The sequence below is a fragment of the Eptesicus fuscus genome, chromosome 5 (genome assembly GCF_027574615.1).
Source record: "Eptesicus fuscus isolate TK198812 chromosome 5, DD_ASM_mEF_20220401, whole genome shotgun sequence".
Classification (NCBI taxonomy): domain Eukaryota; kingdom Metazoa; phylum Chordata; class Mammalia; order Chiroptera; family Vespertilionidae; genus Eptesicus; species Eptesicus fuscus.
Genome location: NC_072477.1, coordinates 99,324,503 through 99,347,721, shown reverse-complemented (window position 1 = coordinate 99,347,721; position 23,219 = coordinate 99,324,503). Strand labels below are relative to the sequence as shown.

Below are 23,219 nucleotides of genomic sequence, written 5' to 3'. Positions count from 1 at the left end.
TCCTAGCTTGTTGTCTAGGCAGATTGGATTAGTTGCTGTTTTCCTGCCTCTTTGATTTTCACTCTGTATTATTTTACCTTGGGTACTGACCCATGCCCAACATTATCTATATTGCATAAGAAACGTTACCACAACATTGATGCTTCGGCTTTGTTTATGCTTTAAAATTAGCATTTATTTTAATGTACCTTGGGTTGTCGTCATCTGTAAGTTATTCTCCCCACTAGATGATGAAAGTTTTTTTTTTTTGTATTTTAAGCAGAAAAACTATGTTATTTCCTTATCTTTAAGAACTTCTAAGAGTTTTTCTTATGTCCACTGAATATTCGGTATTAGTTGACTGACCTGACCCACTTTCTAGAAAAATGCAAGGAAGAAAGTTACTATTTTCTGAATAAGCCTTGCAGTGCCAATAACTGATTCCAGAATGAAAAGGATTCAGTGGTCAAATACCTTTTTAAAACATTATTTCAGGAACTCTGCTTGAGGCTTATGTCTTAGAATGTTGTTTGGGAAACATTGCCATAAGTTCCTGTAGGGAAAAAAAAGTTATCAACCAGAAAATAGGATGGCTTTCTCCAACTTTACCTCAAGCAATTGTAAGAAACTTTGAACAAAGAAATTATACATAAATTGTTATTGCTTTCAGATAGCACAATACAATAGTATCCTTACTTGAGTTAGTTCATGATTTGACACTTTAGTAATGTTTAGTAAATTTAGTAATATTTTTGCCCAAAATGGATATGGCATATATCATCTGTGCTATCTCTGTAGTAAGCCATTATATTTTCCATTAAATAGGAATTAATGTAAGTCTAACTCTTTGTACATTTTTCCCTACATTTATTTTTTAACCAGAGGGGGGGGGAAATTTCTCAGATTTATATAAAAATATCATAGGTTTTATGAATTATGTTTCAGTTCTAATTTAAAATGTATGGCTTTGGTACTTAAACATATTTTTTAATGATCAAGTATATTATATTTCAGCAAGTGTTATGTCATTTGTGTAATGGAATTTGGGACCCTAAATTAAGATTTTCACTGAAAATTTATCGTGAGAAAAACTTTACATTTTATAAAAGAATTCAGCTGAGCCCTAACCAGTTTGGCTCAGTGGATAGAGCGTCGGCCTGTGGATTGAAAGGTCCCAGGTTCGATTCTGGTCAAAGGCATGTACCTTGGTTGCGGGCACATCCTCAGTAGGAGGTGTGCAGGAGGCAGCTGATAGATGTTTCTCTCCCATCGATGTTTCTGACTCTCTATCCCTCTCCCTTCCTCTCTGTAAAAAATTAATACAGTATATTTAAAAAAAAAATAATTCAGCTGATATTATTTTATACTAAAATAAGAGATATTCCATTGCTGTGTAGTACTTAAACCTCTCATCACATAATATATTATATGGCATATAATCTTCTGCTTGTGGTTTTTTAGATTTTGAATTAAATGTATTTATTTATTTGGTTGAAAGCACTAACCATGCTCTCTCTTTTTTTTTCTTTCTTTTTCCTTTTCTCTAAAGCTGAAAACCCGTCAAGGAACAGAATTGCTAATTCAGTCTGATAGTGATACTGTTATTAATGATTGGTTTAAAGTTCTTAGTACTACTATCAATAATCAGGTATGTGTTTGACTTAGGTAAATTTTTTTACTTCAGAGCAGCTTTTCATTTTGGTTTTCTAATTGTTTATTGCATCTCTATATTCCAATTTATATGTGAAAAAAACACATTCTTAATATATATTTTTACAGAAGTGGGTAAGGCGATGGTCGCTTCATTAATTCCCAGGAGCTGGTGAATGATTTAGCATTCTCATTTATATAGTGTCTAACTATTTAAAATATTTAAATTATTGTAAATAATTTGCACATGAGGCATTGGTCCAAAAAGAAATAGTTCAAGAAGAAGGGACAGATACACTATGCCTAGTGCATAGTATTTATTCAATGACTGAATGAGTTAAAAATAGTACTATTTGGTGGAAATAGGTCCTAGGCAAAATTGTGAAATAAATGAATCTGTAGTCTTTTAATTAGCATGCTTTTTTTATTAGTGACACATCTAATCCCCCAATACCCCAAGGTGTTTTCAGATGTTCTAGCTCTCCCTCATACCCCAACCAGTGCCCTCATGTTCCTGATAAATTTCTCCTTATATATACAGTAACTAAAAAGAACTGCAGATTTATATTTAGAGCTATACTTCCTTAGATTATATTTTTACCCATTCACCATATGGGGCATGGCTGCTAAATAAGGATCACATGTCAGTGACAAAATTGAAAATGAATACATAGTGGAATGTGTTACGGTTTAAAACTAAACAGAGACTGAAAAAAAGTTGGGAATCACTGGCTTTAGTAGAGATTAAGATGTCTATCAGAGAATTTATAGGTGAAGCCCCATAATTAATGAGTTATGGTCTTACTAAGGTACTAGTATCTACCTCTATGGGCATCAGTATTTTACTTATAAAATAGAGAGGTTGGATTTGATTGTCTCTAAGTATCCTTTTAAGCTCCAAAATTTTATGATTCCCTCAGTTCAAAACACCCAGATATAGAATCTGAGTATGCTTTAACTTTTCCTCTTTTACCTCTTCTATCAAATGACTCATATCTACCCCTCCCTCCCTCCCTCCCTCCCTCCCTCCAAACCTCCTTCCCTCTAAACAATGTACAGACCTTTATGGTTTCATGCCTTACATTTAAGTCTTTTATCCACCTTGAGTTTATTCTTGTGTATGGTGTAAGTTGGTGGTCTAGTTTCATCCTTTTGCATGTGTCTGTCCAGTTTTTTCAACACCATTTATTGAAGAGACTGTCTTTACTCCATTGTATGTTCTTACCTCCTTTATCAAATATTAATTGACTGTAATGGTGTGGATCAATTTCTAGGGTCTCTGTTCTGATACATTGGTCTATATGCCTGTTCTTGTGCCAGTACCAGGCTATTTTGGTTATAATTGCTTTGTAGTATAGTTTGATATCTGGTATTGTGATCCCTCCTACTCTGTTCTTCTTTCTCAAAATTTCTGCAGCTATTCTGGGTCTTCTATGATCCCGTATAAATCTTCAGAGTATTTGTTCTAATTCTGTGAAGTATGCCATTGGTATTTTAATAGGGATTACGTTGAATCTGTAGCTTGCTTTGGTAGTATAGACATTTTAATGTTGTTAATTCTTCCAATCCATGAACATGGTATGCACTTCCATTTCTTTGTTATCTTCCTCTATTTCTTTTTTCAATGTCCTATAGTTTTCCATGTACAGAACTTTTACCTCCTCGGTTAAGTTTATTCCTAGGTATCTTACTTTTTTGTTGTTGCAATGATAAATGGGATTGCTTTTTTAGTTTCTCTTTCTGAGTTCCCCACCAATTAATTTTTAATGCCATTGCAATATGAAACTTTGTAATGTCAATTTTACAGTTCTTTCCTGCTTAGAAGCCTTCTGTAACTCCCATTAAAATTCAACTACCTGAGCCCAATCTATCTTTTCAAATGTGCCATCTACTCTACCCAATATGAGCTTTCTTGAAAGCAAGTCTGGGTGCATTCATTTGGCAAATGTGTGCATGCCTTATGAACTGGGGATATAGCAGCATGCAGTCAGATGCTACACCTCTCTATATGGAGCTTGCCATAAAAGATAGATGATTACTGAAGACAGACAACTGACCAGTTCATATAATGACATGTGGTGAGTTTTATGATAGTATGGGATGTATAACATACTATAAAAACACTGATTAAGTAGGGATCAACCTTATTCTAAAATTCAAGGTCAGGGAAGGCCTTGCAGAGAAAGTGTTTTTGTTCGTTTGTTTTGTTTTTTAGAATTGAAGCCTATAGGATCAAGGAATAAACCAAGTGAAAAGAGAGAAACTTACTACTATGAAATTTTAAAATATATACCATTTACAGAGTGGCAAAAGATACTAAGTAGTAAAAGATCTGCAAGACCTTGGCAGGGAAAATTACAAAACTTTATGGAGAGACATTGAAGAAAACCTAATTAAATGAGAAGTATATTATGTTCATAAATTAAAAGTCTCAATAATGTAAAGATACAGTATACTTCCAATTGATTTATAAATTTATAGATTTGAGATTTTTGAATCTCACTCAAAATCCCATTAGGTTTTCTCCTGAAACTTGAGAAGCATATTCTAAAATTCATTGAGAAATGCAAAGGGCTTAAAAGTATACAAGACACTCTTAAAGAAGAAAGTGTAAGGAATTGCTCTATCATATGCCAAGACTTCAGTAAAGCTATATTATTTAATACAATGTTGTATCCATACCAGGATAGATACAAAGACCTGTGGAATAGACCTCCGTATCTTTGGACACTTTATGCCAGATATAGCACTGTAGACTAGTGAGTAAGAATAAATTTTTTAGTAAATGATGCTGGGCCAACTAGATATCCAAGAAGAAATTTGAGCCTTTCCCTACATGATACAGAAAAATAAATTCTTGGTTGAATAAAGACCTCAGTGTGAAAGGCAAAATGCAAGGTTGGCTTTGAGAACTCAGTCCAGTTTTTTAACCTATAAAAGTGGTTAGACCTTAGATTAAGATCCCTAGGATTTCTTTCAATTCCTAACATCCATGAGTCTGAATAATGATTAACTATTGACACAGAATGTAGTTATCTTGTGCCATTTTCTCAGAATGTAGCTTCATCTTGTTCTAGCACCATAGATTGTAGCCTGACCTTTTAACTGTTATTACTGACACTCATATGCAGTTGATCAAAATGAGGCAAGATCACTTCACCATCAGTGTGAATCCATTGTCTATGAATTATCAGTAATTTTTCTTTTTGGAAATTTAGAATTAATGCCATTTAAGGAGAAAAAACAGACTAATTTAAATGATTTATCAAATATCTAAATCATACCTGTTATATGCTAATTGGTTCCCTAAAATAATTTGAAAAGTCAATGATTATTCTGAAAATTATGCTGTTACATCTAAAGTAATATCAAAAGTAATGCATGTTTGCGAAATCTGCAACCCATAGACAGTAGAAACTGATGAAGCAATTGAAGAGGAAATACCAGACTCACCAGGAATAGAAAAACAAGATAAAGAAAAAGACCATAAGGATCCTAGAAAACTTCGTTGTAAGTTATTCTTTCTCTATTTGGCTAGTGGTTTGAGTGAGCTTATTCTCTTTGCTTTTCAAAGATTTATTTTTATTTTTTTAAATTTCTTTATTGATTAAGGTATCACATATTTGTCCTCATCCCCCCATTCCCATCCCACACCCCTCCCCACACATGTTCCCACCCCCTGTTGTCCTTAACCGCTGGTTAGGCTCATATGCTTGCACACAAGTCCTTTGGTTGATCTCTCCCCTTTACCCCCACCCTCCTCTAACCTCCCTCTGAGGCCCGGCAGTCTGATCCATGCCTCCTTGTTTCTGGGTCTGTTCTTGTTCATCAGTCTATGTTGTTCATTATTTCCCCAAGATGAGTGAGATCATGTGCTATTAGAAATACACTTATAAGAACCGAAAATGAGACAAGCAATAATGGTTATGGTGACAGGCAAATGAATCAGTCTGTAGTGAGTTTCTTTCTGGGCCAACAGTTCTTTTGAGACCCAATTTCAATGTCCAACAGTTCCTTATGTGTACATGTCAGCACTGACATTACAGTTCTGGATGGTGGACAAATGGTGGTAATGCAGGTCCGACTCTCTCTGGTTTGGTCCTGGGCAACCTGCAGTGATGCACAGCTGCTAACTGCTAGTATGGGAAGACCACATCAGCATCTTCCATCTCTGGACTGCTTCTCTTCTGTCTTCATGGCTGGAGTAGTCCTGTCGATTCCTCTCTGTTGCTGGAATCCACATGGTCTCGGAGTTATTTTCTGAAAATATACAAACATATTCTCGACCAAAAATTAATAAAGGAATATTTTCTATACATTTGACTTGGGATCCTATTTAATTTTTTGCCCAAATGATTTTCCTCTGGCTTGTTTTGACACCTTGTGTATTTTTCATGGGTGTCTTGCTTTTAGCCTTACAATTAATTTTCTAAAGTATTAATTTTCTAGTTGTAATTTACTTACAGGATATTTTCCCTTACATGATATTCTCCTCCTTTTTTTATTTAAATGTTAGGAGGCTTACTTTTCAAAGATTTTTTAAAAATATATAAAAGCTAAGTGAAATCTCCAGTGTTACAAAGAAGTTATAAGATTAAATACTTGCAAGTTCAATGTTGTAATACTCTCCTTGTTAACTTATTGTTATTTTCAACCTCATTGTATGCATCCCTAGAGCATCATATTAATTTTGAGGGACTGTGATACTTAAAGAGAAAAAATATATATTAGGATGAACTTCTTTTGAGGTCTCTAGGAAACTGAACTTTATTGATTTAAAAATATATAATTATTGTTTATGATTCTAGATAGAATCTTAAACTTTAAAACGTCAAAAGTCATACTGGACACCAGGCAGCCATCTCTGGACTAGGGTATGTCTGTGCAAGTACAGCTGCATGCACCCATGTTTCCAGATCCTATGTACATAAAGAACCAGAGCTAGGCCAGCAGTTTTAAGAAAGCATTGTCTTGTGAATTTAAATAGGCCATTAGCTATGACTCTGAACTTTGTTAAATCTATTTTAACAAGTCCACATATAACTGAGAATTTATTTTTAGCCTTCAAATTAACTGAGTGATTAGAAAATCAGTTCTACTTTTGTTCTCTCTTATTCCAATGAAGTGTAGGCCTATTGACATTGTTACCATATAACAGTGTAAACAGATACAAATTCTCTTACTTTAATTTTTTATTAATATGTTGTTTCCTCAAAAGTAGTTATTTTTCAAGAAATTTACTTTTTGAATTGTTATTGTAATAAAGAAATCAATATTAAAGGCAGTATACAACATTTTCCAAAGAATTAGTTCAGCGGATAGATAATTATGATGAAACTTAGCCTAAACTATAAATAATTAAGCTAGTTCTCTGCGCCGGGCCAGCACAGCCAAGGGTTCAGTGAGCCTGAGGGAGGGCTGGTGAAGGATGAAGAAAAAGACAGACAAGAGAATAAGCTGGGTCTAGGTGGATCTTCTGTGCCTGGCTGAGGCCACAGAACAGATCCAGACTGCAAAGCTGATGCTTTATTTATAGTCATTCTGATGTCCAGTCTAATTAGCATATTAGCTCTTTATTATATAGGATAATTTTTTGCTGATCTTTTGTTTTTTTTGTTAATCCTCTCCTGAGCATATTTTTTCATTGATTTTTAGGGAGAGTGGAAGAGAGAGGGAAAGACAGAGAGAAGCAATGATGTGAGAGAAACACATTAATTGGTAGCCTCCTGCACAAGCCCTGACCAGGGCCCGGGCCAGGGCGGAGCCTGCAACCAAAGTACGTGCCCTTGAACAGAATTGAACCTGGGACTCTTTGGTCCACAGGCCAATGCTCTATCCCCCAAGCCAAACTGGCTGGCGCTGCTGGGTTTTATTTTTACCTTCTAAAACTGATGGAGAGTTAAAGAAGATAAGTTGTATCTATGTATGTAAAAGCCCAGCTACCAGAATGACCAGTTGCTATGACACACACTGCGGCAGCCAGCTGTCTCGATCCGGGCCCCAATCGGCCCTCCCAACCTCCTGTGGCCCCTCCCCTGGCTGGCCCCACCCCCGATCGGCCCCTCCAGCCCCAATCGGCCCCCATAGGGACGGGCTGGCCAGACCCTACCCATGTATGAATTCGTGCACCGGGCCTCTAATATTCTTTATAAAATAGTGAATGTGAATTAGGGTAACTTGGGAATGTCTTGACATATATACCAAAGAAGGTACAATTTGTGGTCAGTCTTAGTTATAAAAATGGAATGTATTGTTTGGTTTTTCACTTTGAAAAAGTTTGTGTTAGTTTGATTCCTCACATGTTACTCTTAAACCATATTAAAGTTAGAATAACTGAACTTATACTGTGATTTTTATATATCACAATATATTTTGAATGTGAGCTGAAAAAACATTTTTCAAAAAGGTTTTTATTTTATGAAATGCTTAATATCTGTTTGTTTTAAGCCATGAAAGTGTCTAGCATCGATTCTTCAGAACAGAAAAAAACTAAGAAAAACTTAAAGAAGTTTCTTACACGGCGCCCCACTTTACAAGCTGTACGTGAAAAAGGTTATATTAAAGGTAGGTAGAAGTATGAAATCAGAAATAAGACATTTTAAATTAAAAACTAAAAATATTCCAAAATAAAAATGTTCTTATTCCTTACACATAAAGTTTTTTTTTTTAATATATTTTATTGATTTTTTACAGAGAGGAAGAGAGAGGATAGAGAGTTAGAAACATCGATGAGAGAGAAACATCGATGAGCTGCCTCTTGCACACCCCCTACTGGGGATGTGCCCGCAACCAAGGTACATGCCCTTGACCTGGAATCGAACCTGGGACCCTTCAGTCCGCAGGCCAACGCTCTATCCACTGAGCCAAACAGGTTTCAGCACACATAAAGTTTTTAGGTTCAGTGATTAAAATACATTTGAGTAATTAAAATTGATTTTTAAAATTCACATGAAGAGTTTATTTTAACTTAAGCATTGAGCAGACATAAATACCAAACTAAGTTTTTAGCAACCCTGTACTAGAAGAACTACACAAGTGTGATCATATGGGTGGCACATTTTTGTTTATTATTTAAAAATACATATATTTTTATTTATTTCAGAGAGGAAGGGGGAGGGACAGAGAGAGATAGAAACATTAATGATGAGAGCGAATCATTGATCAGCTGCTTCCTGCATGCCCCACACCGGGTATCAAGTCTGCAATCCAGGCACGAACCGTGATCTCCTGGTTCAAAGGTTGATACTCAACCACTGAGTAACACCCACTGGGCATGTGGCACATTTTTAGAAGACATGATTTTCAGTTTTGAGATGTACAGATCAGAAGAAATTTTGAATAGACAATCATTAACACAGTAGAAAGAAGAAAAAATAGTGAACAAGCAATTTTATTTTTATTTATCTTCAGTTCTCATTTAAGATAGTTTAAAAATTAGTATATTTGTTATTTCATTAAAAGAATCATAATGCACAGGATCTTGTCTTTGTAAGAAAGCATTCTTTTAAAATCATATAATGTGACTTAAACAATATACAATATTCTTGCAAGCATATTTAATTCCAAAGGTAAGTTTTTTAATACATAATTCCAAACAGTGATAGTTATTTTAAATAAAGGTATAGGTAAAGGATATATATAAAATATAGTTTGTCTCTGATTATGAAGTTTCTGATAAAAATCATCACTGAAACATCTGTTTGCAAAGCATCTGAATAAAATACACAGATGGGTTTCATTAAAAGGATATTTAAAACTTTTAGGAAGAGTTCAGCTAATTAAGTGATTCATATTAGCAACCTAAGAGTTATAGATAAATACTCCCCGATAATGTATATTAATTTAATATTTTGAGTTTAGAACCTTAAAAAAAAACCTCAAAAAATAAATGAATTGAAATAGCCACTAATTTGTTCACCAGGCCTTTTCACTGAGAAATATAAACTGTTGCGATTTTATGTTGTTATTCACTACTTCAGATATTTTGTTTGTTTTCATGAATGCTTAGCACAAGTATTGGCATTTCAAAGCTTTTGGGCTGAAAGATTAATAGAAGTCTTTGAAATATATTTTGTGAAATCAAGTGTTGGCTCGTGATGGGCACGCAAATACTAGTTTTAATACTTGAGTATGTACCAAGTGCCAAGTGTTCAGTTGCAAGGTCCTTGCCCTCACAAAACTTATATATTAAAATGAGAGATGGACAACATAATTTAAAAGAGTAACGTCTACTATGAATAATCTAACATCATAATAAAATAGTGACTGGAAGTGGGTTATGATAGATAGGATGTTCAGAGGGTTTTCCTATGGCGATGACATTTAGCTGAGACCAGGATTGATGAGATGAGAAGGAGCTGAATTTAGGGGAATATTGATCTCTACAGATGGTATAGAAAGTAATAAAGTTCTCAAGCAAATATAAGTTGGGATGTTCATGGAATTTAGTAAAGAAGGAAAATTGTTTGAAATGAAATTGGAAGGGATAAGCAGAGTGCAAATCATCCTACCTAATAATAGACATATATGCAAATTGACCATACCTCCGACACACCCACAAGCCACGCCCACCATCCAATCAGAGCGAGTCTGCAAATTAACCCAACCAAGATGGCTACAGCCACAGAGAGCAAGGTCTCTTAGGTAACAGAGGAAGCCAAGCTTTCCGCCTGCCCTTGCCAGGCCTAAGCCTCCACTCAAGCTACAAAGTTTCAATTATAGAAGGTAAACAAATCCAAACAGAAATGGCGACAGAATGGAGCTTGAGAGAGCAGGCCAGGGTTGACCCTGGCAACAGGGGAAGCAAAGCTTTCCGTACACCCTGGCCGGGCTCACCCGCTTAAGGCTACAAAGTTTCAATTATAACCCCAACAGAAATGGCTGCTGGTCGCGGAGGGAGCCACAAAGTTTTAATTGTAGAAGGAGAACAAATTCCAGATACCAGGGCCTCCGCTTGGGTTGCCAGGGGGCGTGGCAGGCCTGCAAACCACCACAGGCCTCTTGCTCAGGCCGCCCCACGTCCCAAGGGAACCCCACCCTGATCAGGGACACCCTTCAGGGCAAACCAGCTGGCCCCTACCCCTGTACCAGGCCTCTATCCTATCTAATAAAAGAGTAATATGCAGATTGATCATCACTGCAACACAAAATATAGCTGCCCCCATGTGGTCAAAAATCCTGCCCCCATGTGGACACAATATGGCCACCACAAGATGGCCAGCAGGAGAGGGCAGTTGGGAGGCACCCAACCTGCAAGGGAGGGCAGTTGAGAAGGACCAGGCCTTCGAGGGAGGGCAGTTGAGAGGGACCAGGCTTGCAAGGGAGGACAGTTAGAGGTGATCAGCCCTGCAGGAGAGGGCAGTTAGGGGTGACCAGGCTGGCAGAGGAGGGAAGTTGGGGGCAAACAGGATGGCAGCGGAGTGGTTAGGGGGTGATCAGGCTGGCAGGCAGAAGCGGTTAGGGGCAATCAGGAAGGCAGGCAGGCAAGCAGTTGGGAGCCAGAAGTCCTGGATTGTGAGAAGGATGTCCGAGTGCCCTCGAGGGGTCCCAGATTGGAGAGGGTACAGGCTGGGCTGAGGGACAACCCCCTTCTGTTCACGAATTTCGTGCACCGGGCCTCTAGTATAGAGTATAAATCATGGTAAGCAATTCTGGATGCACTCAATGGCTTTTTGCACTATGAAATGGTTTAGCTGTTTTATGAACTAAATTTTAGCAAAGTGATTATGTTTGAAAAAATGATCTCTTTCAGATCAGGTATTTGGAGCCAATCTTGCTAATCTGTGTCAGAGAGAGAATGACACAGTGCCAAAATTTGTGAAATTGTGCATCGAATATGTTGAAGAATATGGTAAGAAAATAATTTTTTAAAAATGTTAAGCATACCAACCTATTGTTTTGCCATCAAAATCCCTAGCATTTTTATGATTTTGAGTGATGAAACCAAAAGTTCTTCATAGTTGAAAGATGTTAAGAAAAGCATCTTGTTTGCAAAAAACTTACGTGTTTGTACCTGTTTTAAATTAAGACCTTTGTGGGCGTCCATTAAAATGTTCAGTGCTTATGATGGCTTAGCATCTGGTGTTCTTTGAAGCCATTTAGAGTTGGCATTTGCTTAAAATGAAGAAGTTTGTGTTTTTGAAACTGATATTTTAAAATATATTTTTATTGGTTTCAGAGAGGAAGGGAGAGGGAGAGAGAGATAGAAACATCAATGATGAGAGAGAATAATTGATTGGCTGCCTCCTGCACGCCCTCCCACTGGGGATCTAGCCTGCAACCTGTGCATATGCCCTGACTGGGAATCAAACTGGTGACCTCTTGGTTCCTGGGTCGACGCTCAACTGCTGAGCTACACCCGGCTGGGCTTGAAACTGATTTTATTAAATGATTTGACAATGTAGAAGATATGAAGAGATTATGTTTACTTACTAAGAGAAAATTCTTTGTTTATAATAAAAATGAGATATTTTAAAACTTAAATCAACTATAAAGTTACCTAATCTTTTTTTACTGTAAAATGAGACAAACTAATTTCTATTTTGATTAATTTTAATGTTTATAATATTTACACTAGTTTTATATAAATTAACAGTATCTTGACTAACCACATTATTATATCTGTATATCTTCAAAAACATCTTGTATAATTAAAATATTTACATAATTCAAAATTTCTGCTAGTTCAGATCTCAACTCTTTATTCTCTTTGTCAACATGATAGTACAGTTACCATGCTACTTGCCTTTATTTGAAGTTAAATGAATAGCTTTTTTTTAAATGTGTACAGCATTATCATTTAATGAATATTTGAATTTTTAGGCTTAATTGGGTGAATTTCAAATTATTCTATTACACATATAAAATAAGTTACTAAATTATCAAATTATCAATTATTTTTATTAAACCATTATTTTAGTTGTTAGCTTGTACTAAGTTTGTCACAAGCACATATTAATATGGCAAACATTTTTAAGAGAGTACTTATGGCATTTACATTATAAGATGGCATAGAAAAGATGGGTGGGCTGATTTTTTTTAAAAATTTAATAAATCTTTATTGTTCAGGTTATTACAGTTGTTCCTCTTTTCCCTCCCATAGCTTCCCTCCACCTGGTTCCCATCCCACCCTCTTCCCTTACCTCCCCACCACTGTCCTCATCCATAGGTGTACGATTTTTGTCCTGTCTCTTCCCGCACCCCCCCACACCCTTTTCCCCCTGAGAGTTGTCAGTCCACTCCCTTTCTATGCCCCTGATTCTATTATATTCACCAGTTTATTCTGTTCATCAGATTTTTAATTCACTTGATTTTTAGATTCACTTGTTGATAGATATGTATTTGTTGTTCATAATTTTTATCTTTACCTTTTTCTTCTTATTCCTCTTCTTAAAGAATACCTTTCAGCATTTCATATAATACTGGTTTGGTGTTGATGAACTCCTTTAGCTTTTTCTTACCTGTGAAGCTCTTTAGCTGACCTTCAATTCTGAATGTCAGCTTGGCTGGGTAGAGTACTCTTGGTTGTAGGTTCTTGCTATTCATCACTTTGAATATTTCTTGCCACTCCCATCTGGCCTGCAAAGTTTCTGTTGAGAAATCAGCTGACAGTCGTATGGGTGCTCCCTTGTAGGTAATTAACTGTTTTTCTCTTGCTGCTTGTAAGATTCTCTCTTTGTCTTTTGCTCTTGGCATTTTAATTATGATGTGTCTTGGTGTGGTCTCTTTGGATTCCTTTTGTTTGGGGTTCTCTGCGGTTCCTGGACTTGTAAGTCTATTTCTTTCACCAGGTGGGGGAAGTTTTCTGTCATTATTTCTTCAAATAGGTTTTCAGTATCTTGCTCTCTCTCTTCTTCTGGCACCCCCATAATTCTGATGTTGTTACACTTGAAGTTGTCCCAGAGGCTCCTTACACTATCTTCAAATTTTTGGATTCTTTGTTCTTTTTGCTTTTCCGGTTGAGTGTTTTTTTTTGCTTCTTTGTATTTCAAATCTTTGACTTGATTCTTGCGTTCCTCTAGTTTGCTGTTGGGTCTCTGTATAATGTTTTTTATTTCAGTCAGTGTATGTTTAATTTCTAGTTGGTCCTTTTCCATATCCTCGAGGGTCTCTCTCATATCCTTGAGGGTCTCGCTAAATTTATCGGCCTTTTCTAGGAAATTCTTGAAAAACCTTATAACCGTGGTTTTGAACTCTGTGTCCATTCATTTGTTTTCCTCCATTTCTTTCGTTTGTGATCTGTTTCTTTGTTTCCGCATTTTCACTGCTTCCCTGAGTTGGTAGGGTAGCTTGTGTGCTAGGTGTCCTATAGGGCCCATTGGCTCAGCCTCCCCAGTTATCTGAGGTGGACACTCTTGGTGCACCCCTTTGTGGACTGTGTTTACAGCCTTGTTGTAGTTAAGTCTTGATTGTTGTTGGTATCAGTGGGAAGATTTGACCTCCAGGCCAATTGGCTGTGAGGATCAGCTGTGTCTACGCCGGAAGACAGCCTTATTCGACTAGACTTGCAAAATTGCAAAAGCCTCTGTGCTCAGCTTGGATGGGGCAGAGTTTCAGGGTGGAGCCTACAGCCTTGGCTTCCCGTCAGCCCCGCCCTATGAGGTTCCTGGGTCTCAGTGTCCCTCAGTGTCCCTCAGTACTTGCTGCAAGCACCTCTGAGAGAAAGGCACCTTCGAGTTTTGCCCGCTGCCAGACAGTCTAGTCTCTCCCCCAATGAATCTGGATTCCCAGATTCTCGCCTGAACTGGGGTTCAGTGCAGTCAGAACTGGGGTTCAGCGCAGTACGGAGCTTTTGTCTCCTTCCTGCTAAGGCAATTTAGCGGCACAGTCAACAGTCCATCCTCTGCGTGCATTCACGTGCGCGCCTCCGGACCTCTGCCTTTCACCGCTCCCCTGAGTTTCTGCCTTACAGCCCAGATTCCCCCTGTATGAGCCTGGGTCCCCAGGGTCTCGCCCGGAACTGGGATTCATTGCAGTCAGAACTAGGGTTCAGCGCAGTCCAGAGCTTTTGTCTCCTTCCCGCTAGAGAACGCCAGCTGGGCACTCAGCCGCCCCGTCCTCTCCGGCTCTGTCCTCTCCGCACGCGCGTGCCCGTGTCCCCGTACCTCAGGCTTTTACGGCTCCTCTGATTTTCCTTGTGGTTTTCTCTTTCCTTCTTGTTGTAGAATTTCCAGTCAGCCAGCTTTCCTGTGGTTTTGGATGATGTCCGTTTTGTCTTTTAGTTGTATTTTTGAAATTGTTGTGCGAGGCTGCAGTTTAGGTGTTTACTTATGCCGCCATATTAGTTTCTCCCCTCTGGGTGGGCTGATTTTATCTATTGGCTTTCTTTACTTGTTGAACTATCCCCAGGTGTTTGTAGAAGTTTATCTTAAATTGTTAGTATTTCAAGTTGAATGAAATGATTTCCTTGAGATGATTCACAGTTTACATGATAAAATATAATTGTTGCTGTTTATTAAATAAAATTCAGAGTGAATCTCTACCCTTTCTCTGCCAAGTATCTATAGACAAAGTCATTTATGCTAATGTTAATGAATAAGAATTCTGAAACATGTGAGCATCTTTAGAAGAGGCAAGCAAGTACTTTAAACATAAAAATATTATTTGTCTCTTAGGTTTGGATGTTGATGGGATATACAGAGTAAGTGGCAACCTTGCAGTGATTCAGAAACTGAGATTTGCAGTCAATCATGGTAAGATCATATTCCCTATTGTTATATCCAAAAGAATCACTCAAAGCTATTAGAATTTAAAGTAATTTAAAATTGTTTCTATTTTAACTGTTTTTCCAGATGAGAAATTGAACTTGAATGATAGTAAATGGGAAGATATTCATGTCATCACTGGAGCACTCAAAATGTTTTTTCGAGAATTACCAGAACCACTTTTTACATTTAATCACTTTAATGATTTTGTGAATGCAATAAGTAAGTAGTAATTCTACTCTCTTTTTTCTAGATGTTGAAAATCCTCTATAGAGATTAAGTCACTACATTCTGGTGGAATTTTTTTTGTTTTGTTTTTTAACTGTTTTGCTCCAGAAATTATAAATGTGACCACCAGATGTCACTATGTATCACCAAATAACAGATTCCAAAATATGTCACTGCTTTTCAGTTTCAGTTCTACTTACTATCTTTTTTTCAGAACAAGAACCAAGACAGCGAGTCACTGCTGTTAAGGACCTAATCAAACAGTTGCCAAAGCCAAATCAAGATACAATGCAGATCCTTTTTAGACATCTCAAAAGGTAAAAGTCTTGGCACAAAAGAGAAATAGTAATTAGGAACAAAAAATAGAAGAACTGCATAGTTATGAAACATGGTGTAGTATACCCAGGAGGCTTGGTCACTCAGACCCAGGTTTAGATACCAGCTATGCTGTTTACTGTCTTTGCAACTTGATAAAGAGCTCCTTTGAGCCTCAATTCCTCATAGGTAAAAGGATTTGGTATAAAGAATACATTAAAATAGATATTATGTGTGAAGTAATGCCTAGCAAGGGTGTGGTTGGTATTAGAAATTGTTAAATTTAATTAATATGAAGATGAGATTGGTTATTAAATGAGGACTGTTAAATCACCTTAAAATAAAGCCATTATTGCTCTAAGTTACTACATAGCTACCTTAATAACTGATTTTTTTCATTCTGAAAGAACAACCACTAGAATACTAAACTAAATGACTCAGTGAGAGATTTAAAAAACAACAACACATAAAGTGAATAAAATTTAAAGTTTAAGCTCTGTGCCCTAATGAAATTTACCCCCATCAACCTAGTGCAATAATCTTTGTCACCTGAATTGTAAGTCATATTTAAGTTTGTCTTATTTTAAATGCTAAGCTAAAATACCACATTTAAGTTTATTAGAATATGTTTTATTATACCTTCCAGCTGTATTTATCCAGAAGAGAGTTTCACATGATATTTGGACTGAATTCTACTTGGCTAAATAGTTTATATGTACCTTCAGAAAATGAAAGTTATTTCTCATTTTTAAATGCAAACTGTTTATGTTTATAATACAATTGGAAGAATTTACCTCTCTTTCTAAGATTTTCTCTATTAACAATTTATCTTTTCCCCCTTAGAGTTATAGAAAATGGAGAAAAAAACCGAATGACCTATCAGAGTATAGCAATTGTTTTTGGTCCTACCTTGTTAAAGCCCGAGAAAGAGACTGGTAATATCGCAGTTCATACTGTCTACCAAAACCAGATTGTAGAATTAATTCTTCTGGAAATAAATTCCATCTTCGGACGTTGATTTCATATTGAAGACAACCTGTAGCATAGGAACCGGATTTCATCAGATTTTAAATCCTTATACATGTTGTATTTTGTTTTTGGACCAAGCAGTGACTCTTTGATTTTGCACTTTTTTGAGGGATCAGAAGGGACTGAAAGAGTCAAAATGGGTAATAGGCCCTCATATTTGCTGCTTTGTTGCAAGGTGATAAAACTGTGTTTAATTTTATCCTCAATGTTTGCATTCCGTACTCTGAATTTCAGTAAAAATAAAAAGTTGCAAATCTAACCAGTCATATACACTGGATAATTTGGTAAGAAAACTATATATTTTTTTCTCAAACTGGATAATGTAGAACTTCTTCTCATGATTTGTTAGGTTTATTAATTGATAGAACAATACTTACTATCAGTTATTTGGAAATCTCTCCTGGGCATTTTAAACAAAGTGAAGTATATCTGTTTTGATACCTGTGTATTTCTTCCTCAAGGTTTTTGCATGTAGTGCAGTCTAAGTGCTAAAATTAATGTAACCCAGATATAATTCCTTGATAGAGGCTTTGTCTTTTGCTGTATTGCACAGCATCCTTATGGGATATCTTAGTTGCTTGTTTGGGCAGCACACTAATATTACATAAAACACTGTGATATACTGGAGTTTAATTTAGCATAGGCCAGTTCAGGGTATTTTGGGGCTATCTGTGCTACACTGATTTAGCTAACAATCCTAATTATATCTAGTGCCATACTGACTTCTTGGTATGATCCTGTGGAAACACGTTATTTTATGTAAATATAGGCTGAAGACTTAATGTCCTTCAGCTTATGTATAAAGTTGTGTTGTATAGCCTCAGAGTCTATTCTAAGCCAACATTTCTAATCATGATATTGATGATCTTTTCTGTGAATACTAGGTCTCCTCCAAAAATAGGTTGTTATTTGATAAAATTACGCACTTTTAGGTTTTAATTATATTTACAGGCAAATCACTGTATTGCAAATGGTACTGGAAAAATACTGAATAGACTTGCTAAATGGTAAATGCACTACAAGAAGAGCCTTTAGGTTATTTAATATGTACAGAATACATTAGAAAACAATTTATTGCCGAATTCTAACTGCAGTATGATAGTGGAAACCTATATGTAAATTAGATGAATGTCAGAAAATGACATTGCTAAATTTGAGAATTTCTTCTTATATTACTAATGTAGATTAATTTGTATAATAAAACAGGGTTTGGAAGGTTTTGTTACGGAGAGCATGGTTTGTTGAAGATTTTTTAAAATGTATTTTTTTAGATTAACTGCTGTATATGAAATGTCTAATCTGAATAAAGAAAACTATAAGAGGTTTAGAAATTTTTTCCCCATTAGAGATGTTTATTTTGGTTTTCTAATTTTTTGTTTTTGCATATGCTGGTATACCTCATTTAAAAATCAACTGAATCTAATATTTTCTGTTGCAAATATATTTTCCTCATTTTACATCTTTTCTACTAGCTCCATGCCAGTACCTCCTCCCTGCCCCCTTTTTTTATTTCTTCATCAGAATTTGAAACTGAATGATTTGTAACCAAGTCTCTTTTTCTTAGAAATTAATTTATAATTTATAGATTGCCTTCCTTCGGAACAAATATTTTATATGATCTGTCTAAAAACCTCTCACCTGAGTTTTGTGGTAAAACTATTGTTTGTTTGTTGTGGTGGTCTTGTTAAATTGATGATAAGCCTAGTTACTTGATAGCTAGGGAAAGCAAATTGTTTTGGGCAGGGAGAAGAACCCCCCAAGTGAGAATGTTAACATTTGCCTGAAGATATCCTTAACAATACCACATGATTTAGGCCTGGCCTATGTAGTGATGGTGTGCCAGGAGAACAATCAGACTCCAATCAGTAATGTTCTTTCTCTCAGTCGTTATGGACATATCAGTGATTAATATTGTCCTGTGTTTCTTCTGTCAAAGTACGTGTGTGTGTATAAAGTCTTAAATGTTAAGTCTGTACCTAATCGATTTATTGTAATATTGTATGTACAGTAAGATCAGTGTCCTGTGTTTTCATCCTTTGTGAATTAAAATTTCTCACTTGTTTTTTGTAATAACAAAACCAGTAATTTTTTGTTTTGTTTCAACAGCTTGAGTTTTAGTAGAAAATATAATAAAGGCTGAAATAAGTTGTCAGTGAAATTTCATTTACTAAAGTTACTTCAGCATGTCATTAAAAAAATAGTTGGAAATTGAAAGACAAATAAATTCAGTATGGGATTACATTCCAGTTAAAAGGAAAATATTTAGAATTTAAAGCAATAAGAAGCTTTACCGTTTACTCAAAAAAGTTAATTATGAAATATCTATGAAAAATAATGTTATATTTTAGACAGAGGCAAATCTATAGATAATTTTTTCTTATGTGAAAAGTACAAATGGAATAATTCAGCCAAATTTGAGGCTTAGGCAGATGTTACATACACATCCATATACTATGTGTATATAATAGGAGTGTGTGTGCCATTGTTTTCATATAAATGAAAATTCATCAATAATAGTATGGGCAGAGACCTAGAGACCTTTATACTATGTTAGTTTCATCACACAATTTTTTGTAAGCCCCGAAATTAGATATTAGATAGCAGCAGTGAGAGGGGGAAAAAATGTTATTCCATAATTATGCCAAGAGATTTGTTTTCCAGCTCATGGAAGAGGCTTCTAATTAAATATTTAAAGTAAACATATAGTTTCCCATGACACTAATTTCTCCAATATCTTTATGCATTAAAAAAATACACAAAGAAACATACCACACATCATTTCAATAAAGAAGAAAATAGTCAAACGGGTGTCATGCTCTCATGGTGTAGTAAAAGTCAGATGCTCAAATATTGCATCTAAACATAGAATTAAAAATGGGTAGAAAATAAGATTTTATGTAGTTTACTGGTCTCTGAACTCCAACCATTAGCTTTAATGATCCTCTTTTACAGAAAGCACTTCTCTGGTGCAATCTAGAAAAGGTGTTAAATAGGGACTTTAGCAGCCCATATGTTACAGCCCTGGAGGAGGGGCAGAGTTGTTTTTTTAAACACTATTCCAGTATAACTAACAGTCCTATTAAATACAGCTTTAGTTTGAAACAAACAAACAAAAATGGTAAAGGGTGCTACAAAACAAAAGCAACACTCTTACAATAATGACAAATTGGAATCTATTGGAAATGCATAAGCTGTAAACTCAGGCCAGGCAGTCAGACTTTGTATTCTAGAGAAGGGGGAGGTACAGAATGCCTAATGAGACATTCTGTAACTACTAAAGACAAGGCAGTTCTCCTGGGGAATCTCAATTAGTCTTCTCAACTGAAGTTTTATAGATCAGTGGTGGCTGTAAATATATTCAGCTGGATTGAGCTTTTATAAATTAGCTTTATGTGAATATAGCACTTAAATGAACTCTTTCATTTCCTTCATTGCTTCCCTTCTCTCACAGGAAAAAAAAGGGGGGGAGAAAAGAGCACTTTCATGGTACTCTCATAAACAGAGCACTTGTAGAACAAGGTAACTGTTTAACAAACCACTACCATAAGGATTTAGAAAAGTCTGGTTCCTCACTTTTTCTCATCAACTCCCTGCCCCCCTTTATTTTACTTCCTCTCTTGATGTTTTCAGAAGAGAAGTTTTGGTTAAGATTTTTAATTATTAATTCTGGTAGCCAAATCTTTTACATGGTTCTAATGCTTGTACTCACACTGCAAATAGCACTGAAACTTGTAATGTTGTCATGAATCTTTTAATGCTGATGAAATCTATACTGCCATCAGAATGACCAATGATGCTATGTAGAAGTTCTTATTAGTGGGGCCTTTGCAGAGGGAGAAATAAAAACCACTGTGATGTCATAGTAGAGTACCTAATGGAGATTCAGCATGGCATTCAAGACCTCCTTTCTTTTAGGCATTTTGAGATATTATATATATTTAATCAAGATGTTGCAGATAAGCTGCCAGGTGATGCATGAGAATCAAGAGGATATTTTCAGAAAGGTAGTCTTTATTGCAGATTGCACTAGTGCCGTGACTCAGGGGAGTCAGTCTCCAAATCCTGAGCGATGGACATTGACAAAGCTTTCCCTTTATGCCCTTTAGTTCCTTTGTCCCCAAATATGGATCAGGCTTCCAGACCTATCGTGGGCTTTGCAGCCCCCTGTGGGTTGGGATGGGGAAGTGAGACCACACCCAGAGGCCTGCCAGCACTGGCGCCAGCCCCTCCGGGGATTGTATATGGTTCATGGTTTATGGCATCTGTAAAATGGGAGTATTCCAGGAAACAGGTTCTGCAAGGCAGGACAGGCATCACAGATAAGAATGGAGTTTGATAAGAATGGAGTTTATCAGCAAGCAAGAGTGTGTGGCAGAAGGCAGAAGGCAGGTTACTGGCACAGATTCAGATAGCTAGCCCCCCAAATGTCTTACTTTCCCCTTCAAAGAGAAATGGGAATCTTAGATACTGAAGTAAAAACAGTCTCATCAATTGACAAAGCCGGATCAATAGGGACCCTCACATTCCCAGTTTTGTTTTATGGAGGTCCAGAATTATTGTGAATGCTTAAGGTCATTTGGTCAGTTAGTGGCACAAGATGATAAGCTTAAGGCTGAAAGGGAAGACATATCTTAATTATGTTATTGCTATTTTAAGTTTGTGATCAATTTAAAGCATATTCTGGCATGTTCAAATAATATTTGAGAAAAAAAACAAGTAACTTGTCTACATTATGGACATCTGTTTTTAAGCTAATTTTTACTTGTGTGGCATATTAAACTTCTATTTTTTAAAAATATATTATCTATACTAATAAAAGAGAAAAATGCTAATTGACCGTACCTTTGCTACACCCAGAGCCAATCAGAGTGAGTATGCAAATTAACCCAACAAGTATGGTGGTTAATTTGCATATACTGAGGGAGGGAAGACTGAAGACAGCATAGAAGGAAGAGGGAGGGAAAGCAGAAAGCAAGGCAGCTGTGGGAGGGAAAGCGCGGGCGGGGCGGGTGGTGGCGGCGGATGGCGGAAAAGTGCGGGGCGGCGGAAAAGTGCGGGGCGGCAGCGGAAGGGAAAGCATGGGGCAGCAGTGGTGGGAGGGAAAGCGCGGCGGGGACAGCGGCTGCGGGAGGGAAAGCTTGGGGTGGAGGGCAGAGACGGCGGGAGGGAAGGGAAAGCACAAGGCAGCGGGAGGGAAAGTCGGGGCAGTGGTGGCAGTGGGAGGGAAAGTGCAGGGGGGGGGGGCGGCAGCTGCAGGAGGGAAAGCACGGAGGGTGGGGGTGGCAGCGGCGGGAGGAAAAGCGTGGGATGGGGGGTGGGGGGCAGAGGTGGCAGGAAAAGCGTGGGGGAGGGAGGGAGGGAAGCCCTGTTCTTGCAGGAATCTTCCTGGAACGGGCCTCTAGTGTACATCTATAATGAGGTTGACAGAGGTTTGGTATTGCTTTCTGCTTTAGTTCTAATTGTATAGATAGTAAGCCAGCATTCTTCTCCCTCCCCTGGCAAATAATCAGACTTAAGTGATTCTATTTCTACCCATTGACATTCCTGGGCAGGCCGTTGTGTACATTAATCTCTATTTAATATGGATATCTGCTTTCACTTGTGTTCTAGGACTCTGCTGTCCATTACTGCAGCCACCATTTAAATTGTCTTTGTAGCAATTTAAATTTTATTAAAATTAAATGCTAAAAATTCAGTTAGTCACAGTAGCCACATTTCAAATGTTCAGTAGTGACATGGAGTTAATGTCTACTATATTGGATATTGCATTTCCATCCTCAGAAAATTCTGGAAAGTACTGTTCTAGAAGGTTGGTTATGAGGAATAAGCATTTGCAAAATGCAAAATTATTTTTAAAAATATGTGACCTATAAAAACCTGTTATAATATTTCATAATTCTCATGCTTATCTCTTAAGTATATGACACCAGAAGATCTTAAAAGCAAAGAGAGATACATTTTTTATAGCAGGCCTGCCAACTTTGAATATTTATCCTGCTATATGTTCTCATATTGGGGGTTGGAAGGGTGTTAAATGTGATTTGACTTTCAAATACCTCTCCCATCAAAATGCTTGCAATTTGGTGTAAACTGGTTTAAAACTGTGGCTTTAAAAAACCGTGGTTGACATTGTTCTCTGGGAAATTTAGGAATTCTGTACTATGAGATAACATTTCTGAAGTTTATGTCAGAGTATTCTTAGATTTAGATTTCAAGAATTTTGTTTGGTGGGAAAGATTTTCTGAAATGACGCCCTGTATGAAGTAATGGAGATGTTACATGCAAATTTATCTTTAAATGGGAGCTGAAATATAG

General features: G+C 36.7%; 1 protein-coding gene across 5 annotated transcripts in view; it reads left to right on the top strand.

Annotated features, from left to right (window-relative positions):
• Positions 1 to 19,052, top strand: part of ARHGAP12 (Rho GTPase activating protein 12) — a 172,480-nt gene extending 153,428 nt beyond the window's left edge. For all 5 annotated transcript variants that reach the window (XM_054716610.1, XM_054716608.1, XM_054716607.1 and 2 more), the window contains 8 exons: positions 1,529 to 1,627; positions 5,037 to 5,139; positions 8,077 to 8,193; positions 11,381 to 11,479; positions 15,243 to 15,320; positions 15,420 to 15,554; positions 15,775 to 15,877; positions 16,719 to 19,052. In XM_054716610.1, coding sequence (XP_054572585.1) covers positions 1,529 to 1,627; positions 5,037 to 5,139; positions 8,077 to 8,193; positions 11,381 to 11,479; positions 15,243 to 15,320; positions 15,420 to 15,554; positions 15,775 to 15,877; positions 16,719 to 16,893 — 909 coding nt within the window. In that variant the 3' untranslated portion in view covers positions 16,894 to 19,052. The remainder of the gene's footprint in view (positions 1 to 1,528; positions 1,628 to 5,036; positions 5,140 to 8,076; positions 8,194 to 11,380; positions 11,480 to 15,242; positions 15,321 to 15,419; positions 15,555 to 15,774; positions 15,878 to 16,718) is intronic.
• Positions 19,053 to 23,219: the final 4,167 nt, after the last annotated feature.